This window comes from Centropristis striata, chromosome 22 (genome assembly GCF_030273125.1).
Source record: "Centropristis striata isolate RG_2023a ecotype Rhode Island chromosome 22, C.striata_1.0, whole genome shotgun sequence".
Taxonomy (NCBI): domain Eukaryota; kingdom Metazoa; phylum Chordata; class Actinopteri; order Perciformes; family Serranidae; genus Centropristis; species Centropristis striata.
The window spans coordinates 2624011-2640925 of NC_081538.1; the positions used below are offsets into that span (position 1 = coordinate 2624011).

Consider the following 16915-nt stretch of genomic DNA (forward strand, 5'->3'; position numbering starts at 1 on the left):
TCAGTGGCTAAAATGTGGCCCTTGCTAAGCATTGCAAGCACCAGTAAATTAGAAAGGGGATAATTGGAAATCATTCTGGAGAGGAGCTTGAGGGCGAGCTGTGTAAAAGGAAGGAGAAGACGCCGTTTGCAGAGCCCGAGGACAGTTCATTTCAATCATTGCAATTTGTACAACAATACTAAACCACTTGTCACAGCTTAAACAAGGTCCTGGACCTGGTATATAGAGCAAACACCCTGATCATTTACCCATTTTGTGCATCCCAAAGGCAAGACACAAATATGGTACACTGTAAAAACAAACCTGTTGTTTTTACGGTAAAAAACCGGCAGCTGTGGTTGCCAGAACTTTACCGTAATAAATACGGTGCAACCTTTTGTAATATTACAGTAAAATTGTATTACCACTGTTGATTTCCTGTTTAAGATGCCATTTTAGTCCATATTTTAGCGTAAAAATAAAAAAAAATTCCATCAAAAGATCCTCTGCTCTGCCATATAATTGACAAGAAACACTTTATAAATGCCAGATTTTACCATTAAATATTACAGTATATTTCTGTTGGAGATATGGTGTTTAGTACATTTAACAGTGAAAAAAAGTATTTTTTTACCAAAAATAAATGCTAAAATTATGGCTTGTATATATATTACAGTATATTTTTGCACGACAAACATGGTGCCAGTGTATTTTACAGTGGAGTAATGTATTTAAAAAAATAAAATGTAATACTAAATACTGTTTTGGCTGATATATACATTTACGATGTTTCATTGTTACTGAAACTGAATTAACCCATTTATCATTTTACGTTCTTTTACTGTCATGGTTTAGCAGTTTTTCACCGTAAAATCTACAGACATTTTTTACAGTGTATGTACAGAACATTCCTATTCCCGTGCCATCATTCACACTGGCAAATGAACTGAAATACTTCTCCAGCAGACAGACCGAAGCATTGCATCCCACACGAAAACAAAAGAACACCTTAATGCCTAAAAATACCATCCATTTCTAGCCTTCCAAGGTGGCCATGTGGGGGGACTCTGTGGGTGGCCTGGTGCAACAGAAAGACCCTTTTAAAAAGGAGGAAATATGAAAGAGGAAACACAAAAGAGCCATGAGAGAGAGAGAGAGAGAGAGAGAGAGGAGGGAGGGAGGGAGAGCTGCCCTGCAGTAGCTTGTGTTCTCCCCTTTGTGGCTTTTTTGCGGCTGTGACTATTTTTGTACTCTTCAGCCTCCTGGGCATGTGTTGGCAAAGCTGTGAGGCAACTGGACTGTATGAGACTAACCTGGATTACACGCAGACAGGAATCAAACTACAGTAAAAACAGATTCAAAAACACAACTGGCCTGTCTGTGCAAGATGTGATGTCCTAGTTTTGTTTGTTCTCTTCTTTACATAATCTCAGGTTTTCAGTGGGCCCTGACTGTATGTGTGTTTGTGGCTTTTAGTGTACTCTACATATGCATGTGTGTATTGTATGTATGACCATGGAGCATGCCTTTATCTGCCAATGCAGACTGAGGAGGGTTCAGACTGTGGGAGGGTGTTGTTATTCAGTGGGCACCACCGCAGAATAACAATGAGGGAGGAAGACACAGGAAATACCACGTAGTGAGTGGGTGGGTGTGATATGAAGCCTTGCAGACGTGAGGATGCACAAAAACATGCATACTTGAGAACAGGGCCAACCTTAACCATAACCATTATGCATAGTTCACACTACATGACCCCAGATCAGGGGTTTGTTAACCTACTGTAGCAGGTTAAATACCTGGACCTGTTAGGGAGTTGGGAGCTACAGCCAATGAGATGGCAAAACATGGATTGTGGGGAAACCCTAGCCTGGGTATACCCATACTGCCTTGCGCGCTCAAATTTAATTTCGAACCTCCATCCAGTCTGGCAACCAGGGAGGTTTCTTAGCCCTGTTTTAGGGATCCAATCACAGAGCGTGGAGGGACGGCAAGACGATGACGTGTACTACTCGGCACTTGGAAGCTTGTAGTTTTCTTACGGATCCAACATGGCTGCTGCAGACGCGAAACTCTCTTTAGCTGTAGATGGCGTTTTAAATAGTTTAGAGCGAAAGTTGAAAGGCGAAAGGTCTCTCGGCAGCTCCGCTGTCCCCCGGCTCGTAGAGAGATCACCGGCGTTACAGTAGCGGGGCTAATAGCGGTAGCGTTACGGCGTTAGCGGGGCTATTAGCTATTAGCCCCGCTATTGTAACGACAGTGATCTGGCTACGAGCCGGGGGACAGCGGAGCCGCCGAGAGGCCCGCAGCAGCTTGTTTATTGCCCATAAAATCAGTGGATGTGTGTGGCTGAATGACATGAGGGGGAATAAAGCGTGAAAATAAATAAGCTTGCAGAAAGCGAGAACTGGAGGAGCAACGCAGCAAGCAACACTCTCTCACAGACACACACACAACAAACATCCATTTCTGTTGCTCTACTACGTCATCTGGTATAACTGATCTGATTGGCTAAGAGCTACCTACAGACGCTTTTGATAGACATTCTTAGCGCCCAATAAACGGCTCTGGAGGATCGTAAACCACACCTCCTCTATGGAGAAAGGAACGGCTGGTTTCCAGACCAAATCTCATGTGAGATTAGTCTGGTGTTAGCCAGGCTAGGGAAACCCGGGGGAGGGGTTGCCTTCAACAAAAGGAACTCTACTTTATGTGTTGCATTTGGACCGAAGTTGTTGCACCTAGAGGAAACTGGCTGTAAATAGTAAATAAATGAAATAGGAAACTGGAAAGTTTTGTGGACTGCTTGAACAAAAAAAATCCTGTTTTGCGCATAGTAATAGTATAGAAAACCAAAAAATTTTGCATTGTTCCTTTACAGAATTTAACAGCTAGGATCCTCCCTTCCCCTCAGCCCTACAGTGTTTAATAATTAAGCCCAGAGAGCACATTTAATATATTATAGCGAAGCACAATCTTGTGGTGAGTAAAATACTTTATCAGCTGAATACCCACAGTAATGGAGTGGTAAATTAAAGGTGAAAACTGTTAACTCCCAATCAATCATCATTCTAAATGATGTTTAAAATAGTTAATATATTAATATACATGCAGAATGAACTGGGCGCAGGTGCATTCAGCCTTAACTACACCACTGTATCTATGATTGGATATTAAGCTGCAGGAACCATAGGTTGTCATCAAGCTTTAAAATGTTGATATCTCAAGTCTCGAGTTTCGTAAGAACCGATTTAGTTGGTTTCCTTCGGTGTAGGTGATGCAGGATGGAGCTTGCAAACCTCCTCTCTCAGCTCGGATTCTTTCATTCGTGCTTGTTAGCAAAGTGATGCCTCTCCCATTTTACATAAGACTTCTCAGACGAGCACACTCATTACTGATAAGGGCAACATGACATGGAGCCTGAGCTACAGTAACATCGCTGTGCAGCACTAGACACACACACATCTACAGACTCTCCCCACATCAAAGGGAACGACAGTGAGAAAAGGCAAAGGGATAGCACCACTAAGGGAGAGTCTGACACGGAAAAAAAACACTGTGTTTAAGAGGAGGATAAGCACCAAAAAACCACTGGTATTAAGAGTGTCTCCTCTAGGCCTTAAAAAGATTAAAGGATAGAGGAAAAGAAGACATAAAACACAAGGAAATGATAGAGAGATCCGAAGAAAATGTGACCATCAAAAAAGACAAAGAGGGAGAGCTCTGAAAGAAAGAAAGAAAGAGCCATGAAGGTGAGTGCTTTTCGTTCCGGGGTGCCTATTTTCACAACTCATATTGATGAGGATTACGCAGAGACACTTGAGTCTGGGATCAAGCCTCGATAGAATTGACAGGCTTCCTGCTGCCCTTTAAATCCTTTTAGGAAACAGAGATTACGCCTGCACACGTGTTGACACACAGTATGCATGCACCCTCAACCTTCAGATTCCAGTGGAAAGACATACGAGATAAATAGATTAACCCTAGAAAGCCTGAACCATGAAATAATTGCCAGAAAATTCAAATTTTTTAAAACTGGAATGATTAGTGAACCTGCTGACAAATAAGAAAAAAATCAATATCAATTTGCATACATGAATTGTAATTTGTATCATATTTGACACATCAGGTCTTTTTGTGCAATTTTTTGCTTTCAGTTTGTTTTCTTGAACTAACAAAAACATATAAAACCTAACATTTTTATCCTATTATCCTAAAACTTTGAATTTCCTTTTAACATTTTCCTCAAACATGCAAAATATTTTTTTTCCATATAACACAACATCATACATCTGCTGATATGAAGTTTTCACGCTGCAATGACAGATCCACCAGTGGAACCTGCATATCATTTTTGATACATCTGGTATTTTTGTGCAATTTGTTGCTCAGTTTTTTAAAAATCTTCAACACATGTATACATCAGGTTTATCAGGGGAAAAAAATCACACTGATGATGCAGAGGTCTCAAAAACTTGTGTATCAAATGTAATACACTTGGCTTTATAGGGTTAAACAAAGAGATACATTCTCACATGCACACACATTGTAGTGATGCAAAGTCATTCAAATAAGCAGCACAACCTACAGGATGCAGGCTCACACCAATCTGCCCAGTCTCAGTCATAGCCGACTAACTCAACAGTCTTGCAAATAAAACATACTGCTCAGTTTCCACACAGTCACGTCCACACTCTCTGACCCACTCACATGCGTCAGCAAGTGAACCCCTACTGACAGCCGACAGAGAATGACACAGAAGTGAGGCACAGTATACGTAGGGGCTAGATGACTCAACCAAAGTGCTCCTACAGCCATTACTCCACAAGGTTCGGCTGTTTTAAGACTTAACACCTTCTATTCTAATCGTATCCTTGAACTATTTAGTCCAAGATGAGTCAAAAATGATTCATCCTCCTTGTATCAATTTGTAGCGACATCCTTCTTAGCGACAAAGCTGAGCTGACGGTTCTGGCTTTAAGACAAGATGGTGTTGAAAAGGACTAATCTATATCCAATTAGAGCATCGGTGGCTTGGATGCCCATCTCTCCAGCATAATTACATTTTTCCTCATGCTTGGCCACAATTAAGTGATTGTGCAGTTCAGCTTCTCATTATCCCGGCAAGAGTGTGCAATTAAAAGCTGCAAAACGGAGGAAAAGGAGCCCAAAAACTTGAGCTTTTAATAGTGCAGTCATGAATGTAAACAAATGGCAGCCATCTTGTTTTAGAAATGCTAGTGTAGCAGTGAGATATGGGAAAATTTCTATAATAGTGCTGCAAAGTCATGTGTTTTATAGCAACAAATTAATATTTTCACACCTATAGAAATTAATAAATTGAAAAGGGGTATTGTCATGATGGTTTTATGTTGTTTTTTTTAATCTGCACTATTGCCATTACAAAGAACTATGACTGTAGGGTTGCTATAGCAGGACGAGTGACCTCTTTGTCAGCTCATTTTCTGTATCTAATACAGCATTAAAGCATGTTAGTTAAGCTAGTTAATTTGCTAGCCATCCGCTAGTTAGCTAGCTAGCTTTCTAATCCCACCAAGATCTCAGGCTATGCTGGAAACAGGAAAAAACAGCAGACTGATGGCCACAACTATCTATCCAGCTGTCTGACTCCAAGCTAGTGAGTTAGCCACACTTTACAACCCCACTAATGTGTTACTTGTCACCATAACAACTTAAAACAATTTTCTTTTGAGCTAGTCAAACGACCACAACAAACAATTCAATGTCTGTTCTACTCTCAATCTATTTCCATGCTTACATCAATATAAAATTACATTTCATCATTTTTTGATAACACAACTACACCAAACTACAGTGGGGGCTTAAGAAACTCAAACTAATGTTAGCAAGACTGTCATTATAGCTATGATACTATACTGGCATGTCAAAAAGTAATTAAAGAATAGTTTGGCGTTGGGAAATACGTCTATTTACTTTCTAGTAGAGAGTCAGACTAGAAGATCAAGTAAATATGGAGCTACAACAGCTGATTATCTTAGCCTGGCACAAAAACTGAAAACAGGGGTAAATAGCTAGCTAGAGTCAGTCCAAAACCAGCCAACCAGCACCTCTAAAGCTCACGAAATAACTAATTTTTAAGACTTCTCGTCTTTTTGCTAAGCTATGCTAACCAGTTGGGTGCCATGTCATTGTTACAGCATTCCAATAGTCTCAAAAATGCTCTACCTCTTACCCTCTAATCCAGCTATTCTCAACCTTGGGGTCGGGACCCCAGTTGGGGTCGCGAGATGATTTCTGGGGGTCGCCAAATCATTTTGGAAGTCAGCTCTGTCTCCACTGTGTTGAAGTGTTCATGTGTTAATGTGTTTTAGTCTTTCTGGTCACTTAATGTCTTTTTTTGGTCATTGTGGGTTTTTTTTTTTGTCATTTTGTGTCTTTTTTTATCATTTTGTGGTCAATTTGTGTCTTTTTTGGTCATTTTGTTTCTTTTTTTGGACATTTTGTCTTTTTTTTAGTCATTTTGTGTCTTTTTTTGGTAATTGGGTTTCTTTTTTGGGTTATTTTGTTTCTTTTTTGGGTCATTTTGTTTCTTTTTTGGGTCATTTTGTGTCTTTTCTGCTCAATTTGTGTCTTTTTTTTATCATTTTGTGGTCCATTCGTGTCTTTTTTGGTCATTTTGTTTCCTTTTTTTGGTCATTTTGTTTCTTTTTTGGGTGATCTGAACTGTGTGTGTGAGATTGTGTTCAGTGAGCGGGGGTCACGGACAACATGCATGTTAAATTGGGGGTCGCGACTCAAAAAGGTTGAGAACTACTGCTCTAATCAACTGTTTTTTGTACCTAACCAATTCTTAACAATAACATTGTCACACCATTAAATAAAGGCGCAAATCACAAATTACATCATGATACAATATATACTCTTTGGATCATGATACAATTTTTGATAACACAAAGTCTACCATGATACAACTGTGAGTCGAATCAACTCAATATCAATATGAGATGATATAATATGCCCTTTTAACACAATCTTCTACATTAATATCAACTTACAAAAGGCAACTAAAATATGATTTGACAATTTTAACGCCGGACTAACGGGATGACGGGACTAACAATGACAGAACAATGTACCCAACCAGTTGCTGGTCGCCTTACATTAAATAAACTGGGGTATAAATCATCTCATCTAACTCCCCATGAGATAAGAAACAAGCATATATCCTAAAATGTAAAATTATACCTTTAATCGTTAACAATAAGCAATGCACTGGTATACAAAATGTATCAGAATGTATCTCTCTTTTTTCTTTCTTTTTTTTGTAGTTTTTACAAAATAAAAGTTAATTTCCCATGACAATTTAGCATTTCCTGCACGGTGGAGTCCATCCCAACATACTGAAGCTCCACTCACTTTTACAGCGAGCCAGAAATACAAAGCAGATTAACTGAAGACACACTTAAACCACCAGCTAACAAAGTACACGTGAAGCCAGGATGGATAGAGCTGCTGGTTGACAAACAAACACGTGATTGTGTCCTGACCGTGTCAAGAGGATATAATCAAATTTCACACTGTAAATTTCACACTTTTGGCCAATTTTACCATGCACAGCTGATCATTTTTGATGAATGTGTAGATCATGGGAGGCATAAGGAAACAACTAAGATCATATGAAATATGAAGTGGGTGTAGCATAATATGTTTGGGCTACATGCTGAGAAACCACTCGACTGAAAGCACTTTTTGGCCTCTATTCCAGTAATATACTGCTCCTACACCATAGAGTACCATCTGTTCTGTAGAACTCAACACAGTTTTGTAATGTTGCTTGCATATGAGACAAAAACACCATGGTAACACCAACAAAGCAGCCCCCACACCTCATGAGATAAGCAGGCCAAAAGTGTTTGGTTTCCATGTCATCGTCAAGACAATGAATGAACACACCGTCATATACACACACACACACACACACACAGCAGCAAGCGTCACACAAATCACACAACCAGGTATCTGACTTCACAATAAAAGCAATAATTAGGAAGAAATGCGTGCAAAAACTAGGATACACATGAGCAGACATACAAGGTCACATATACTGTACACACACACACACACACACACACACACAGTATTCAGTTTCAGAGTCAAGTGTCAATTGTTTGTAGTGCTCTCTGATGATGAGATGTCCATTTAAACAACATAATTTATCTCTGTCTGACCTCTCCACTAAAAGAAGCTTGATAGTAATGAGACTGGCATTTTTAAAGTGCATTATAACTGACCACATCCATTCATTCAGTGGTCAGATGTGTTTAGCTATTATGGCAGATTATTTGGGGGTAAACTAATGTTCTTTGTATCATTTATAACAGGCTATCCTCCTTTCAGATTGCTTTGTAAGATGCTTGTGGGGAAAAACGCAGCGCTGAAAACTCCTGATGGTATCTTTACAGTGACCTATTTCAATGAAACATCTAGAGGATGTTTGCGTTCTATTTATACACGACAGATTGCATAAATTACTGCTAGGTGCAGTTTGTTGAAGCACAGGAAGCAGTGGGGCTTAAGAGAAGTGTAGTTCTTACCTCTCCTAAGTGAGGAGTAGGATTAAATCCACAAAGATTGCAAACTGTCTTCTTGCACTCGGTGCAGAAGCTGAAGTTGGGCGTGTCTGCTGATCCAACGTTCAGCTCCACGTTACAGAGAGGACAGCTTTCCTTGGTTGTTGGAGCAGGTGCAGGTGCAGGTGCAGGTGCAGATTTGGCTTCTGGCGCCTTTTCTTCCTGTTTCTCCACAGAAATGGTTCGGAGGGGTTTCTTGGACCAAGCAGGTGGAGTGTCAGGAGCAGAGTCTGAATCAGGAGGAGACCCAGGAGCAGAGAAGGGGGAGTCAGGTGGAGAGCCGGCTGCAGAATCTGGAGGAGAACCTGGTCCAGAGTCTGGCGGTGACCCAGGTGGAGACTCCGGTGCTTTCTCCTCCTCTCCAGAGACGAGATTAGAGGCCGAACTCAAGAGTGACGATCCAAAGCTGAACATCTGAGACGCAGCAGCGGGAGGTTTTGCTGATTCTGTCAATCCTCCAAAACCTCCAAACAACTTCCCAGCCACTGACTCCTCCTGCTTTGGCGCGGCCTGAGCTTGAGGCTTCGAGGACTCCATCAAACCGCCAAACCCGCCAAACAGTTTCCCTGTAACAGACTCTTGAGAAGCAGCTGCAGGTTTGGCTGTGTCCGTCAAGCCTCCCAGACTGATACTCCCCAACCCGCCAAAAAAGCTGGACTCCTGTTTGGGTTTAGCTGGAGACTGCTGGGGACTAGACTTCGGCTGGATTGGGCGGCCCGTCTTGGGGTCAATCTTGGGCGAACCTCCCAATGAGGAGCCGGGGGAAAGCGGCCCAGGAGAGGTGGGACCTGGGGATTTCTGCCTCGGTGTGGTTGGCGGCGTTAACCCTTGGTCGCTGGTACTCTGCTGCTTTATCAGCAGCTTGCCAGGTTTGCCAGGTGCCTGTCTCTGGGGCGAGGGCGGGGCGGAGCCTTGTTTGGGCTTCGTCATGCCGGGGGGATCCATCCCTCCCATCGCTCGCTGCATCTGGCAGTTCAGACATAGCCACTCTTTACCCTGCACGGGAAACAAAAGACGGGTTAGGTTTGACTAGAACACATTTACACACTGTTATGAGCACAGGCATCAATGCCATGTGTAATTACAGTATATTCACAGGCAAGCATAACCAATTAAACCCTTAAAATAACCACTCTCTTTTTGTTTAACGTAAAATATAAGACATTTTCAGAGACATATCCAATAATTAGTGTTTCAAATGATGTTGAATCCTGTTTTCCCAAGCCAAATTGCTTCTCAGAACATGAGAGAATTCAAATCTGGCAATGGATCCATACAGCAAGTACTAATAAGTTTTAACATTTACATTAAATATTTGTATCTGACTAAATTAGACTAAAACCCTGCTATATACACATGATCGTTTCAATTAAGCAATAAAAGTCTTTAGCATTAAGGGAAATAATATTAATGCTGTTTTTCCTTCATTTATCACGGCTACTGTTAATGAAGGCTTATCATAAACAGTTACATTTCACTGTCTCTGTTCGGACCGTACAGTATATCTAAAAAAAAAAAGCCTGGCTACACCACAGTGCTCTTTGTTTAGTGTGCAGGGTATCTTGGTTTCCACTGTGTGCAGACCACAGCGTTTAAAAGGGCCAGTGTTGACAGTTTGATCATTATCTAGAACAGAACAATGTCTGTATTTGTGTGTGTAAAAGTACTTATTGCACATTGTGTAAACAGAGATGGTCTATTATAAATATACTGTAACTACAAACACATACACTACCGGTCAAAAGTTTTAGAACACCCCAATTTTTCCAGTTTTTTATTAAAAATTCAAGCAGTTCAAGTCAAATGAACAGCTTGAAAGGGTACAAAGGTAAGTGGTGAACTGCCAGAGGTAAATAAAAAAAGGTAAGCTTAACCAAAACTGAAAAATAATGTACATTTCAGAATTATACAAGTAGGCCTTTTTTCAGGGAACAAGAAATGGGTTAACAACTTAACTCTATGGAGTCTTGGGCTATTTTGTCCATTTTTGAATTCTTTTCATGTCTTTGTAAGTCATTTTGTGTCTTTTTTTAGTCATTTTGTGTCTTTAGGTGTCTTTTTTGTCATTTTGTGTCTTTTTTTGGTCATTTTGTGTCTTTTTTTAGTCCTTTAGTCCAACATAAAATGTGATTTTGAATCTTTTTTTTTTACTTTCAAAACACTATCATGCTCAATACAGTATTTTAAATGTTGCAAATGTGCATTCATTTCAGAGTACACTGAGACATTAAACTGCATCATTTTCAATTCAATTCTGGAAAAGTTGGTGTGTTCTAAAACTTTTGACCAGTAGTGTACATTTATAAAAAAAATCAAAGACAATCCACCTCCTGAACTGATCTCTCTGTTAAAGAACTGACCAGATCCTTGATCAGAATATTAATAAACCCCAAGAAGAGGCCCAAGCAGAAGGAACCAGTCATTCTGCTGTGCTGTAATCATGTCCCACTAGTGTATAGAGTGTCCTCACAGGCTGGCACAGTATCTTCCTGTGGCCATGTCATGAGTCACCTTGATCAACATTCCCTGGGTCCATATGGTCCCTCTGTTCCTCAAATAATGTGCCACTCTTATGAGATGCACTCCCTTCACCCACCAGGCTCAGAGAACAGCAATATGCTGCTCATATGCTAGTGTTGATTCATAATATAGTAAAAAAAATGAATGAATTTTGAATTTAACTTCTATTTATTAATTTAAACATGTTGATCTTCAATCAGTTCCTTGTTTCCGATTCAACTTGACCTTTTTTTTTTTACTTTTCCTAAGAGTAAATAAGCTTGAAATTACATATTTGCAGTGTAGCAGAGATTGAGCTAAGCTAAAATGATATTTCACACATAAAAGTTGAGTGATGTGTGACCTTTCCCTCCCCTTCCATCAATAACATGACTGTCTTGTGTATTTTGGATAAATGTCAGTATCGTAGCATTGGACTGGGATTTTGTGTGACCTTTGGATAAACAAAAATAATTACATCAATGCAAGTCTTACAAGAACTTATTGACGAAATAAAAAACAGTTTTAAGAAAAAATGAATCACTGTCTTACCGCTGAGTCTGGGGGGCTGAACCCGCAGAGGCTGCAGACCTGGTTCTTACACTCAGTGCAGTTATTGTAATTAGGAGGGTCCTTAGATCCAGTGTTCAGCTGGGTGGTCTTACACAGGGGACAGAGTCCACCTCCAGGCTTCCCTGGACCAGGAGGCCCTCCGCTCTTAGCTGGCTCTCCAGGATGAGCCCCAGGACCTGGTGGCCCCTGCTGTTTGGGTCCAGGTCCTTGTTGAGGTCCAGGGGGTCCACCTTTTTGCTGGGGAGGGCCACCCTGTTTGGTGCCTGGTGGGCCTTGACCTGGTGGACCCTGACCCTGCCTGGGGGCCTGCCCAGGGGGTCCTTGGCCAGGAGGACCCTGGCCAGGTTTGGGCCCCTGTCCTGGTGGTCCCTGTCCTTGCTTGGGTCCCTGCCCAGGGGGTCCTTGACCAGGAGGACCCTGGCCTGGTTTGGGCCCCTGTCCTGGTGGTCCCTGTCCTTGCCTGGGTCCCTGCCCTGGCGGCCCTTGACCAGGAGGACCCTGGCCAGGTTTGGGCCCCTGTCCTGGTGGTCCCTGTCCTTGCCTGGGTCCCTGCCCTGGCGGCCCTTGACCAGGAGGACCCTGGCCTGGTTTGGGCCCCTGTCCTGGTGGTCCCTGACCTTGCCTGGGTCCCTGCCCAGGGGGTCCTTGCCCTGGCTTTACCCCCTGTCCAGGAGGGCCCTGACCCTGTTTCTGAGGTCCACCCTGTTGTGGTCCCTTTGGACCTGGCCCTTGCTGAGGGCCCTTGCCGGGTGGTTTTCCTCCCTGCTTGGACTCGGGCGTTGCAGGTGCATCATCTCCCTCCTCCTCGTCCCCGAATAGTCCGAACTTGGGGATGTTGACATTATCGCCCATGGAGGATATGGAGGAGGACATGGAGGAGGTCATGGAGGACACGGCGCTGAGCGGGTTGGCCCCGCTGAGGAAGCTGGAGCCAAACATGCCGGATGATTTGGTCTCTGGGTCTTTTGGCTCCTGCCGGAATCTGGATTCAAAAAGGCTGAGGGACGAGGGGCTGCGACCCGGCGGGAGCTTCCCAGGTGGACCCTGGTTGAAGGCGTCTACAGTGCGACTCTTACTGAGACCTGTAGGGCCCCTGGAGGCCCCGACCTGCTGGGAACGCTGATGGGTATCTGATTCTGACGGTCTGGGAAAGAGAAAAACAAAAGTTTTTGTTAGCACTTCTTTTATTGCTTTTGTTGGTCTGTGTTACTTTGGCAATATTTGACATTTTTATAAGCCAAGTCCACACCAACTCTCAGCTGACCCGGAGCCAGAATAAAAACAACAGACCCAACTATTAATGAGACTTTAAGACCAGATGGCTCTAAAATATAGTTTATCTACCTTATTCCCCAATTTATCACTTCAATGTGATAACTGACATTAAAATCATGAACACTTGAAACAAAATAGATCTCTCTGCTGAATTAATCACAGAACTGGAAGATATTTCTGCTGGCTCAATAACACTAAAATCAGTATATGTTTTATGTTCGATGCATTTTGTATTTTTCCATCCCAAACAATATTGCCTAACTCAACTCAACTCAACTTTATTTGTAAAGCACTTTAAAACAACCACAGCCGCAACAAAGTGCTGTACATAAACAAACAGAAGAGACAAAAAAATAAAAATAAAACAGGAAATAAACACTAAAATAAATAGATTCATTGCTTTTTAAAAGACAATTTAAAAAAATAAATAAATAAATAAATAAATAAAAGCAAACCACAAAACACTAAAAACAAGAGCAGAATCTCATGCGTGGTTAAAGCCAAGGAATAAAAATAGGTTTTAAGATGACTTTTAAAAATGGACAGTGAGGAGGCTTGTCTGATGTATCAGTATATGTTTTATGTTCGATGCATTTTGTATTTTTCCATCCCAAACAATATTGCCTAACTCAACTCAACTTTATTTGTAAAGCACTTTAAAACAACCACAGCCGCAATAAAGTGCTGTACATAAACAAACAGAACAAGGGACAAAAAAAAAAAAAAAAAGGAAATAAACACTAAATAATTTTTAAAAGACAATTTAAAAAACAATAAATAAAAGAGTCTCATGCGTGGTTAAAAGCCAAGGAATAAAAATAGGTTTTAAGATGACTTTTAAAAAATGGACAGTGAGGAGGCTTGTCTGATGTATCAGTATATGTTTTATGTTCGATGCATTTTGTATTTTTCCATCCCAAACAATATTGCCTAAGATGTTGACCAACTCCTCTGCCACTACTGTAGCCTCTTTGTGCTAAATTAAGACCCTGGAACTAGCCCTTTGTTAATCCCGGGCCCTTTCAACACATCACTGAACACAGAATGTGTAGCCAGCAGCCCTGGGGTAAAGCTGACAGGAAAGTGAATACCGCTGAATGACACGGAGTGTAGATCATTGAGATAGAAAGGGAAATGCTCGCCTCCGTGGGGGTAAGCTGAGACATCTTTGTTAGCTCAGGCTGAGAGGCAGCATACACAACCTACACACACTGCTAAGCACAAGCGTCAACAGGATCCTTAGAGGAATGCATCAATGGACTAATGGGCTAATGTTTTGTTATTGTATCATGATGTGTGTATGCTACAAAAAAGACCTAGTGGTTTATTAGGCTGATTTTTAAAAACTCCCTGGTGCTTCTGCTAATATGTCTGAGATAAATTACATTACCAGGCAGTCAAGTTTAATACTGTAATGGATACAGCATTTGATAATTATTTTTTACAGTAGGCAATGCATGACTTTGCATGGCAAATATTGTAAGTTTTAAGTTGTAAGACATATTCACTGGCTACAGTTTATTTTTAAATGTATACATTGCAATTATCCTGTCTATTTACAACAATTTTTGATTCCATATTCCTCAACATATCAATTACGACACTCATCTTAGTATTTCTTTTTCATTCCTACAGTGAACAAAACAATTGGTAAAAAAGCATTTATGTTCAAAGCGCCATCGGACTGGAATAATCTTCCTTTAAACATACGATCATTGACGTCTTTTCATAGTTTTAAATATGCCCTGTCTTCTTATTTTGAGTTAAACTGCACATGTTTCAGATAATATTATGTCATATTTTTTATTTATTTATTTATTTTTAAAAATGCAATTTCAATTTATAATAATATTATGTTACTTCTTTCAGTTTTACTAGGCTAATGTTATGGCCAACTTGTGGCCATTGAGAGGTTGTGATTATTCTTGTGTTCATTTTTTGTTTGTTATGTTTGTGTTGATGCCTGTTGTCTTTGTTGTTGTATGTCTGTAAATTGTTGAGTGTTTTGTTTTGTAATGTACTCTAGGACCCCCTCGAAAACGAGAGGATTCCTCTCAAGGGGTTTATCCTACTCAATAAAAATTTCTGATTTCTGATTAAGTATTGCAATGCCTGTTGTTGTCAGATCCACTGCAGGGTGATTCTCAGCACCACAGACAGCAGCGGTGGATTTCAGCACCATGGACAGCGAGCAGACTCCAAGGCTGATGCCTCAACACCAGAGGATGAAATCTGACTTTTAAATTTAAAGAAAACACCAGAAAGCAGCAGTAGGGAAGCCTATGAGTGATGACATTAACGCTGCTGGTCTATTTATAGTCGTATTAATATTGATGCTCCCCTCCCCCCATGTTTAGCTCAGATATAAATAACAATTCTCCACCAATTGGGGCCAATTAGCAGCACCGCCAATCATGTCATATTATCAGATGATCACATGTCGAGGAATCTTTCACTATTCTATGAATAACATTTAAATCTGGAGCGTTATAGAACTGGCAGCATATTGTTTTCATTGGCAGCTTTCTACCTTTCCCCTCCATATGACAGCATATTTTCCACACAACAGATTTAAAATCTAATTCAGGCGAAATTCAGAAGTCTAATTGGCAATATTAGAGAGCTGATTTGTGTAGATGGATGAACAAGCGTCGCTCAGATGAGAGGAGAAAAAAGAAAAAAAAAACACTGGGCACGACAGATTTTCTTACCCAGCAGGCATTTCGAAAATTTCGCACAAATACTGGAGGTGTGTCTCTGACTCTCTGATCTCACACAGAGACAAACCGTGGACACTGAGTCAAACCATTCACCAATTCAGGCTAATTACACACATTAAATTGATCATGATATGGCTCGCAGTTAACCGAGCTTCCTGTAAAAAAACAGCAGATATACAAGCTTCAAAGCGGCAGCTTATCGAAAAGATATTGCCCAGCCAATATCACAGCTGCATTAGGGGAGATTTTTTTTTTCTTTCTGCCATGCAAATCATAAGATGTTACTGATAATCCATTATTACAGAGAGCTCTAAGAATAGAAGCATTTCTTGGTGCGGTCGGGAGGATAAAAATGGGCGTGAACGAGCGCACAGCCTCCTTTTCCAAATAATGATGCTTCACACAACCACAACACCAACATCCACTCGTCCCTCTCTCTCACAGCCTTGGTTGGTGTGGATATTTTTTTTTTAAGTGCACCAAAAAAAAAAAAAAAGCTGGTAAAATCGCCCTGCCTTCGTGCAGCTGCTGCGCCTCCGGGCTGCCTGCCTTGCGCCCTTGACATCGCGGCGGAGAGCTGCCTCCTCTGCTCCTCGCTGAGTTCACTCAGGTTGACCGGAGTCCCATCGGAGACCCGGACGAAGCCGCCCTTCCCGTCAGGTGCCAGCCCCTCTGGTAGCCCAGACGGCGGCCCTTCGCCTCCTTCCAGGCTCGCTTCGTTCCCCATGATCGACCCCTCCCGTCCCCTGTAGTCGGATCAATGTACGATCCGAGCCCTCGCCGCGTTTTTATGTCCAAAGTGCGCAGCGAAGACGGTGTCCCTCGGTGTCTCGGAGCATGGCAGATGATTGATCTTCAGTGGTTACTGTCCTCCCCGGTGCTGTCTTCCCATTTCCCTCCTTTCTTCTTGTTTTTCTGTGTCGCGCATCTCTGCAGCTGTACACCACAGTTACCACAGTTGAGGGGGTCTCTGTTTTACTATTGCTCACAGTCACAGTCACAGACGGTGGTTTCCGGTAGAGTTTTTACAAAATAAAAGGCCAATTAACAAGCATTATTCTAATTATTCTGTGTCTTCTAATGGAAAAAGAACTTAATGACAAAATGCAAACCTTTCAATGAATGCAAACATTACCAATCATAATGCTTCTATAAAAATTGTGCACTATACCACACAAATAATTGGTCAATTAGATCGTTTAACAAATAATTGGAACATAAATCTGCTTGGCTTTAGTTTTTTAAAAAAACTCTGGA

At 41.4% G+C, this 16915-nt stretch overlaps 1 protein-coding gene across 1 annotated transcript in view; it reads right to left on the reverse strand.

The window, feature by feature from the left end:
- pcloa (piccolo presynaptic cytomatrix protein a) overlaps window positions 1-16551 on the reverse strand; it is an 87016-nt gene extending 70465 nt beyond the window's left edge. Inside the window, exons 1-4 of the mRNA XM_059325460.1 lie at window positions 16174-16551; window positions 12080-12807; window positions 11643-12022; window positions 8556-9587 (exon numbers count right to left, since the gene is read on the reverse strand). Coding sequence (XP_059181443.1) covers window positions 8556-9587; window positions 11643-12022; window positions 12080-12807; window positions 16174-16385 — 2352 coding nt within the window. The 5' untranslated portion in view covers window positions 16386-16551. The remainder of the gene's footprint in view (window positions 1-8555; window positions 9588-11642; window positions 12023-12079; window positions 12808-16173) is intronic.
- Between the last annotated feature and the right edge of the window lie 364 nt (window positions 16552-16915).